Source organism: Poecilia latipinna, unplaced genomic scaffold (genome assembly GCF_001443285.1).
Source record: "Poecilia latipinna isolate Pla-1442-1.1 unplaced genomic scaffold, P_latipinna-1.0 Scaffold4298, whole genome shotgun sequence".
NCBI lineage: Eukaryota > Metazoa > Chordata > Actinopteri > Cyprinodontiformes > Poeciliidae > Poecilia > Poecilia latipinna.
Genome location: NW_015116914.1, coordinates 1 through 9,368, shown reverse-complemented (window position 1 = coordinate 9,368; position 9,368 = coordinate 1). Strand labels below are relative to the sequence as shown.

Below are 9,368 nucleotides of genomic sequence, written 5' to 3'. Positions count from 1 at the left end.
GCTACAGCTAACTGTCGCTGCTATAGCTACAGCTAACGGTCGCTGCTATAGCTACAGCTAACGGTCGCTACTATAGCTACAGCTAACGGTCGCTGCTATAGCTACAGCTAACTGTTGCTGCTATAGCTACAGCTAGCTGCTATAGCTACAGCTTACGGTCGCTGCTATAGCTACAGCTAACGGTCGCTGCTATAGTTACAGCTAGCTGCGATAGCTACAGCTAATGGTCACTGCTATAGCTACAGCTAATGGTCACTACTTTAGCTACAGCTAATGGTCACTACTTTAGCTACAGCTAATGGTCACTACTTTTGCTACAGCTAACAGTCACTACATTAGCTACAGCTAACTGTTGCTCCTATAGCTACAGCTAACGGTTTCTGCTATAGCTACAGCTAACGGTCGCTGCTATAGCTACAGCTAACGGTCGCTGCTATAGCTACAGCTAACGGTCGCTGCTATAGCTACAGCTAACTGTCGCTGCTATAGCTACAGCTAACGGTCGCTGCTATAGCTACAGCTAACTGTTGCTGCTATAGCTACAGCTAACTGTCGCTGCTATAGCTACAGCTAACAGTCACTACATTAGCTACAGCTAACAGTCACTACATTAGCTACAGCTAACTGTTGCTCCTATAGCTACAGCTAAATGGTTTCTGCTATAGCTACAGCTAACGGTCGCTGCTACAGCTACAGCTAACGGTCGCTGCTATAGCTACAGCTAACTGTCGCTGCTATAGCTACAGCTAACGGTCGCTGCTATAGCTATTGCTAACGGTCACTGCTATAGCTACAGCTAGCTGCGATAGCTACAGCTAATGGTCACTGCTATAGCTACAGCTAATGGTCACTACTTTAGCTACAGCTAACGGTCGCTGCTATAGCTACAGCAGCTAACTGTTTCTGTTTGTTTTGCAGGGTGGAGAGGAAGGAGTGGTCCCGCATGAAGAGTAAAGGTACATTATTATAAATATTTATAATAATAGATGTTAACATGATGCTGAACCAAAGAGGCTTTAATGATCATCGGTTAATAACTGGAGACTGATGTGGAAACAAACGGACCATCATTCAGAGAAAGAAGCTTCATATTCATGTTGAGACAACACCAGGATGGAAAGACATCAGCAATGACTCTAGAGCAGCAGCTACTGCTGCCGGTCAACCTGGGAAGGGTCAAAGGTCACCTCCAGGCCATCTGTAGTCCATCAGGCTCCAGGTAGAACAAGAGGAAACATCTCAGGGCTGAAGGAGAAAACTTCTCTCTGTAAACAAGATGGCCGCCAGACTGAGGTTAGCAGAGCCAAGACGTCTGGGACAATGTCCTCTGGACAGATGAGACCAGAGAGGAGACGATGGGTCGGGACGGTCAGAACCAGGACGAACAGAACCAAGATGGAGGAAACCAGACCCTGCAGATCAGCAGAAGCTCCTCCTTCCAGCTGTGGAGCACGGTGGTGGCAGTGTGATGATGAGGGCTTGTTCCGCAGGAGACCCTCTGATCTCTGGTTGGACCAGGATCTCCTCTGTAAACAGTGAAGCTTCATCCAAACCGGGTCATCAACAGAACCTTGATCCATTCAGCCAATCTCTGGCTGACAACAAACAGAACCAAACCCTGCACTGGCCTAGTCAAAGTCCAGACCTCAGCCTGTTCTGTTGAAGGTTCTGGATGGCTTAAAGGAGGTTCTGCTGGGAGGTTCTACAGGCCAGTGGACCGGGCCGTGGCCTCAGCTCTAACAGAACCGTTCTGCCTCCACCTGTTTTCATCCGTCTGTTTCTGTTCCAGGTAGAGACGGTTTCATCCACAGCTACGAACTCGTCACTCAGATTGAAGGTCAGTACCAGCAGAACCTTTATCCCGACTCGCTGGACCAGAACCAGAACCAGAGGTTCCTCTGACCAACAGACTCACTGATCTATTTCCTGAGAGGAAACCCAGGGGAAAGGAAAGGTTAAAGGTCAGAGTAGAAAGGGTTCTGGTCCAGATCAGGAGAACCAGATCATTGTTCTAAGGTCAGAGTGTCCAGTCCGTCCTGCAGGGACAAACTGATGGGTTAGTTTGTCCTGGTTGGTTTAGTTTCTTCTGCTCGGTTTAGTTCTCTGGTTCATCCTGGACCAACTCATAGCTCGTTGGCTGCTGCTGAACTTTGACCTGCTGAGGAGGAACTGAAACCTGCAGGACACTGTCCCTGAGGACAGACTGGACCCTCCTGGTCTGAGGTGAAGACTCCAGCAAGGAGGCGTGACCTTCATGACCTGCTGAAGGTCACCAGATGACATGTTGGTCTGTTGGTTCCTGGTTTCTCCTCAGCAGGTCTTTGACCTCCATTGACCTTGTAACTGATTCAGTTCTGGTTCCTGAAGGATGTTTAGTACCAGACCGTCTCCTGAAGACGCCTGGACGCTCCATGTCCTAACCGCTGTCCCTCTGTCCCCAGTGGACTACGCCCGTCCCGTCATCATCCTGGGTCCGACCAAAGACCGGGTCAACGACGACCTGCTGTCTGAGTATCCAGACAAGTTCGGCTCCTGCGTTCCCCGTAAGTCTTCCTCCTGATGATGTCATCACTCTGAGAGACAGGAACTCTGTGATGTCACGTCCTGTCTCCGCCTGCAGACACCACCCGTCCCCGTAGGGACTACGAGATGGACGGGCGGGACTACCACTTTGTGTCGTCACGGGAACAGATGGAGCGGGACATCCAGTCGCACCGCTTCATCGAGGCGGGGCAGTACAACAACCACCTGTACGGGACATCAGTGCAGAGCGTCAGGCAGGTGGCCGAGCAGGTGAGGCGGGGGGACAGGTGAGAGACGGGGGGACAGGTGAGAGAAAGAGGGGACAGGTGAGAGAAGGGGGGACAGGTGAGAAAAAGAGGGGACAGGAGAGAGACGGGGGGACAGGTGGACAGGAAGGTGGACAGGTGGACGGTCAGTCTGGACCTGGAGTTCACTGGTCGATGATGAGTAAATAAACGATGAAGGAGACCTTCAGTCATCCAGTGAAGCATCGTCTGCATAGAGATGATATCAGATTGTCTGATGATCTGAGATCAGCGGTTTAGGTTCCTAAATAATGAAGCCATAAGCTGGACGCTCTCCGTGCTTCCCCCCTCGGTCCACTTGATGACGAAACAACAAAAAACCAGACTGGACCCTCTTGATGAAAGTTAACAGTTTACTTCAAAAATAAAAACGGTACAAATGTTACTTTTCCATAAAATAATAGAGTAAACAAAAAGTCTTAAGAGAGAGAAAGAAAGAGAGAGAGAGGTCAAAAAACTGTGTGGCTTCACTCCAACTGCCCGACTGATTCAGCCTGGCCACACCCTAAAGTCCTTAACTGCAATTACATATGCAGATTTACAGTAAGACCTTAGAATAGTCCAATATAACAAATTAAATATAAAGATAATTTATCCTAAAGGTCTGAATGAACTAAAATTGAATTTAGGTTTCTACAAGCAGATTTAAAGGGCCGGCAGCGCTGTAGACACAGACTGTATAGAAGCTGCTGTTCTGGGTTCTTGCATAAATCCAAAGGTTCCTCCAGGTGTTTGGTCAGCTGATGTTTACCACAGCATGACCTCCTGACCCCTGTGGGTCCATGACCTCCTGACCCCTGTGGGTCCATGACCTCCTGACCCCTGAAGGCCCAGGATCCTGTAACCTCCTTATCTGTGGCTAACTGTCGCCCCCTGCTGTTCCAGGGGAAGCACTGCATCCTGGATGTTTCAGCCAACGCTGTGAGGCGTCTGCAGGCGGCTCACCTCCATCCCATCGCCATCTTCATCCGCCCGCGCTCCCTGGAGAACATCCTGTAAGTCACACCTGACCTACCTGACCTTTACCTGAGCTGGCGGTAGACCCGGTCCAGAACCCGACCAGGTCCAGAACCCTTCCGGTTCCTCTGTCCTGAATCGTCTCCCTGATTGTCTTTAGGGACCTGAACAAGCGTCTCTCAGAGGATCAGGCCAGGAAAGCTCTGGACCGAGCCGTCAAGCTGGAGCAGGACTTCCTGGAGTGTTTCACAGGTAAGAACACCTGAGGACCTGGACCAATCAGAGACAGCCTGTCTCTAACCAACCAATCAGAGCAATCCTGTCTCTAACCGACCAATCAGATTGCTCCTGTCTCTAATCGACCAATCAGAGCGATCCTGTCTCTATCCGACCAATCAGATTGCTCCTGTCTGTCTCCTCCAGCCGTTGCCCAGGGCGACAGCTTCGATGAGGTCTATCTCCAGGTGAAGCTGGTCATCGAGGAGCAGAGCGGACCGTACATCTGGGTTCCTGCCCAGGACAGACTCTGATTGGCTGGCCTCTGTCTCCATGGCAACCACCATCACCTCCTCCATCTGCTGTGGGCGGAGCCACAGGACATGGACAATTTACACCTGAAAAGGACGAGCTCAGACTGCTGTAACCATGGCGACCACTTCCTGTCCAGAGAGACGAATAATCCTGATAACGAACCAGAGACTGTAGGAGCAGATCCAAGTATTTATAGAAACATATTTATCATTATTTATTAAGACTTTCTGTGATGTGGAAGTGGGCTGTGTGTGTGTGTGTGTGTGTGTGTGTGTGTGTGTGTGTGTGTGCATACAGACTTGTGTGACTGTAAATAAAACCAAGGGGCTCAAACACACAGTCTATTCAGGGCTTAAACTACCACACAACCACTGGACTACAACTCCCACAATCCTCCTCTTTAGGACTACAACTCCCTCAGCTCTCCTGTCAGAGCCGGCCCAAGGCAGAAGCAACCTAAACCAAACTCTGAGGTCTATCAGAGACTCCCATGACTCGTCAGATCTAAAATATTTAGATCTGATGGTTGAGAAAAAGATCATTTTTTTTTATTTTTTGTATTTATTTTATTTAATGGTTTCATAAGAGAAATATTTGTTTAAAATTTAGTTTCAGTTTACTTTGTAAAACATCCACATCATCCTCCATCTGGACTACAACTCTGTTTGGATTCTTTCTGTTTTTTGGACTACAACCCAATGCTCCTCCTGTTTGGACTCTAACTCCCATCATGCCGTTCTGTTGGGCTGAAGGACTCCATGTGATCTCAGCATCACATTTCATATCAAGTCTTTCTCAGATGCAGCCTCCTGCATCACACAGGACTACATTACCCAGAGTTCCCTGCTCCATGGACCCTGGCAGCAGCAATGAACTGCTGGCTCAGCAGAAGACATTCGGACCAAACTGGACTCAAAAAGAACCTTTCAGTCCATCGGGATCCTCAGAACCTCTGAGCTGGTTCTGTTGCTGGAACGGGTCAGGCTGGAGATGATCAGGAGGGAAAGACTCCTTACACACACCTGGACACACCTGGACCAGAAGAGGCTGCTGGTCTCAAAGCTTATTGTAAAAACAGAAAAGTTAGTTATTAATGAAATTCAAATATTTAATAAATTCCTTATAAAACTGAATTTTGGCTCCAACTCAGTGCTGGATAGAACCACCAGAACTATCACACCACACACTTAGGCTGCGTTCACACTGCAGCCTGAAGTGACCTAATCCAGGATTTCTTTTGACGTAATGCGACCTGTATCCGATCTTTTCATGACAGTCTGAACAGTACAGGCCGGATTCTTTTCAAATGTGACCCATATCCGATACTATCCGATGTGAGCTAACGTTCAGGTCGCATTCATCTGATTCTCACCAAATCTCACTATTCTGCGTCCTGATAAGCGCAAGTGGGAAGAAAAACAACAACCATGACGGATTATATTAGGATTAAGTTGTTGCTGCTCCGGCCGGACAACAACTTCAATATGTAAGCAAGTTGGCAGAACACTGAGAACGCTGACGCTATGGCGCCCTCTACTGCGCATGTGGGACACTTTCAGGTCGTTTTCCTGTTCATACTGCAGAATGCAGACAGGGCGCATTTACTGGCAGTGTGAACGCAGCCTAAATGTTCTGAACCACCAGAACCATTAGAACCCAACCTCTAACCATCTGAACCAGTGGCAGTTTGTCTCCTCCTGCCTCCTGATATAGTCATTACACCTACACTGTGACATCATCGGTTCCTTCCTGCCGTTTTTATCAAACAGACCTAAATATCAGCATTAATTCACTTTATAAAGTCCTGTTTAATAGTACCTGGAATCAGTCCATCTCTAACTGCCCACATCTCAAGACTAACAGTTAAATATAAATGTAGTTTCAATACTAAATCACAACCATTAAGAGTAAAACAACATTCAAAAACTATAGAAATACACTTGTAGCGAAGCAGCGCTAACAGAAGTGATAATTAACATCCACCTATTCATGACACAAGTAATATTACAACTTACATCGTTTATGACTGCAGCACCAGTCTCAACAGTAAACAGATCAACTGATGAACGTCAAGAAGAAAATAACAGAACAACCCTCCTTCCAATCAAAGGAACCACTTCAAAATAAAAGCATAGACTTAAGTCATTGAAGTACTTGAAGATAAATTATACTGATTGTAGATTCCTAAACAATGAAGCCATAAGCTTGACGCTCTCCGTGCTTCCCCCTTTGGTCCACTTGATGACGAAAACGACAAAAAAAACAGACTGGGTCCTCTGGATAAAGGTTAACAGTTTACTTCAAAAATAAAAATGGTACAAATATTACTTTTCCACAAAAGTAATATACTAAACAAAAGAATCCTAAGCGAGAGAGAGAGAGAGGTCAAAAAACTGTGTGGCTTCGCTCCAACTGCTCAACTGATTCTGCTGGTCACACCCTAAAGTCCTTAACTGCAATTACAAATTTACAAGAAGACCTTAGTATAGCCCAATATAACAAATTAGTATGAAATGGAGATTTAACTAGTGATCATTTTTATCCAAATAAACAAATTACCATAAGAAATATTAACATAATTTATCCTAAAAGTCTCAATGAACTAAAATTACATTTAGGCTTCAACATCACCGGCCCCTAATTGTTATCAATATTCTTGAAACAATTACAAACAGAAGAGTTTACATGAACAAGAAAAACCTAAATTACATCACATTTACTGAGAAAATCAAGTCCATTGTCTTTCACCTCAGGAATGAGACCTTGACCTTAGATCCTTTATCTGTCATCTTCTGGTCCCTGCAGAAGACAGAGCTTTGTTATGGGACGACAAAGCTCATTAGTCTTAGTCTTTACTTTCACCTGCCGAACGAAGCCATTTCTGTCCGGAAATGTCTCCACAACTCTTCCAAGTGGCCATGAGTTCCTGGGAGAGGTGTCGTCCACGATCAGAACCACGTCTCACACGCAGAAGTTTCTTTTAGGTGAAGACCACAGCTGACATTCTTGGAACTGGGACAGATATTCCCTGCACCAGCGTTTCCAGAAGATATCTGCGAGGTACTGCACCTGTCTCCAACGGCGATTTGTGTACTGATCATCCTTCTGAAAGACTCCTGGTGGTAATTCAGTCTGACCTTTAGCAACAACAGATGATTAGGGGTTAGTGCCTCCAGGTCATGAAGGTCTGATGAAGCCTTTGTAATGGGCCTGCTGTGTATAATTGCTTCTGCTTCACAAAGCAAGGTGTGTAGACCCTCCTCATCCAAAAGTTGCTCCTTTACTCTCTTTACTTGACTTCTACCTCTTTTTACTAGGAGCGGCCAAAATAATCAACGCCAACTCTGGTAAATGGAGGATCATCCGGAAGGATCCTGCAGGTAGGTAGATCTGCCATAAGTTGTTTGCCAGTGGTTCCATGTAGTCTTTGGCAGATTACGCATTTGGATAGAAATCTTCTGATGGCTCCGCTGGGATCCAGAATCTTTGTCGCAGCTGAGCCAACATGTGATTCCTTCCTGCATAAGCTGTAGTGTCGTGAATGTGTCTCAGCACAAGATCTGTGACATGTGACTCCTTTGGCAGGATGACTTGCTGTCTGGAATCGAAAGGCATTGCTGAACGGTGCAACCTTCCACCAACTCTCATAACTCCATCTTCTAGCACTGGATCTAGCTTAAAAAGTGAGCTACTTTTCTTTACCCTCCGATGTTCTTGCAGCATAGCCAAATCTTTGAAACTTTGCCTTTGACAGTATTTAACAATTTCTGTTTCTGCTTCAACCAAGTTCTCACATGTCAGATTCTTTGCTTTGAAACTCTTCATGAACCTGTCCATCGTGGTCTCATCATCTTTTAGTTCCTTCCTCCTTTCTTTAAGTTCCTTCAGCAACTCTTTCAGTTTTAAGAACCAAGCTACAGCACGTTTCTGTTATGAGGTATGTTGGTTGGTGGTGAGGAGAGATGCAGATAGACCCAGGATATAGATGAAAATGGTGATATTTAATTAAGGAGTTGCTCAAACAGTCCAGATCAGGCAGCACGGCAGAGAACAAAGCACACGGCTAATTACCGGTAGCAACTGACACGAAGACTGAACTAGGAGCTACGCTAACCAGGACTTCACAGTTCGACTGGAGAGCTAGGACAACTACTGACATACATTAGACAAACGTTTGACAGCAAAGGACATACGTAAGACAAGGACCCGAACAAGAGACAGAGACAACAGGTGGACATAAATACACGCGGGGTAATCAAGGGAACGAGACATACCTGGGAACAATCAACGGGGAAGACGCAGAGACAGAGATTCAGGGAACAGGATAACAATAAACACAGAAATAACTCAAAAATAAACACACAGAAACACAGATCATGACAGTTTCAGCTTTGTCCGATAAGAATAATGGCTCATCAGCGGATCCAGGACATCCTTTGATTCTTGTACATGAATGATGTGCACTTGAGTCATTCTTTTGATCTCCGGGTCATCAATATCTGGCATTCCAGGATCTGGATTTTTGGGCCATTGGTCATGTGAGCCAAGCAAGAAACTGGGTCCAGATAGCCAAACCTTGTTTTTCAAAAATTCTTCCACAGTTTGTCCTCTTGAAACATGATCAGCTGGATTCAGATTAGTGTTGATGTATCTCCACTGTGATGTCTCAGAGTGTTCCAGGATAGCTGAGATCCTATTGGAGACAAAAGTCTTGAATCTGGTGCTTTCACTCCTGAGATACTTTAGCACAGCCGTGCTGTCAGTCCAAAAGACCGATTTAGAGAGCTCCAGCTCCAGCTCCTTTCTTAGCAGTGTGTCCATCTTTGTTGCAACTGTAGCAGCCGTCAATTCCATTCTTGGGATGGTTGGTGATTTTAAAGGTGCGACCCTTGTCTTGGCCATGATCAGTGTGCATTGAGTTTCCCCAGTTTCAGAGCACAGCAGCAGGTAACTTGCTGTTCCGTAGGCATCTTCACTCTGTCGAGAAAAGTTGAGCTCATCCCACTTCCCCATGCTGGAGATTTTAGTTTAATAATAACAATAAATAAAGTT

At 46.1% G+C, this 9,368-nt stretch overlaps 1 protein-coding gene across 2 annotated transcripts in view; it reads left to right on the top strand.

Moving 5' to 3' along the window:
* LOC106942462 (disks large homolog 4-like) overlaps positions 1–5,444 on the top strand; it is a 15,290-nt gene extending 9,846 nt beyond the window's left edge. The window contains exons 5-11 of one of the 2 annotated variants that reach the window (XM_015025741.1): positions 919–956; positions 1,790–1,837; positions 2,442–2,543; positions 2,621–2,793; positions 3,714–3,823; positions 3,946–4,037; positions 4,209–5,444. In XM_015025741.1, coding sequence (XP_014881227.1) covers positions 919–956; positions 1,790–1,837; positions 2,442–2,543; positions 2,621–2,793; positions 3,714–3,823; positions 3,946–4,037; positions 4,209–4,315 — 670 coding nt within the window. In that variant the 3' untranslated portion in view covers positions 4,316–5,444. Of the gene's footprint in view, positions 1–918; positions 957–1,789; positions 1,838–2,441; positions 2,544–2,620; positions 2,830–3,713; positions 3,824–3,945; positions 4,038–4,208 lie in introns of those variants that run through there. The other variant, XM_015025742.1, reaches the window with a different exon arrangement.
* The last annotated feature ends 3,924 nt before the right edge of the window (positions 5,445–9,368 follow it).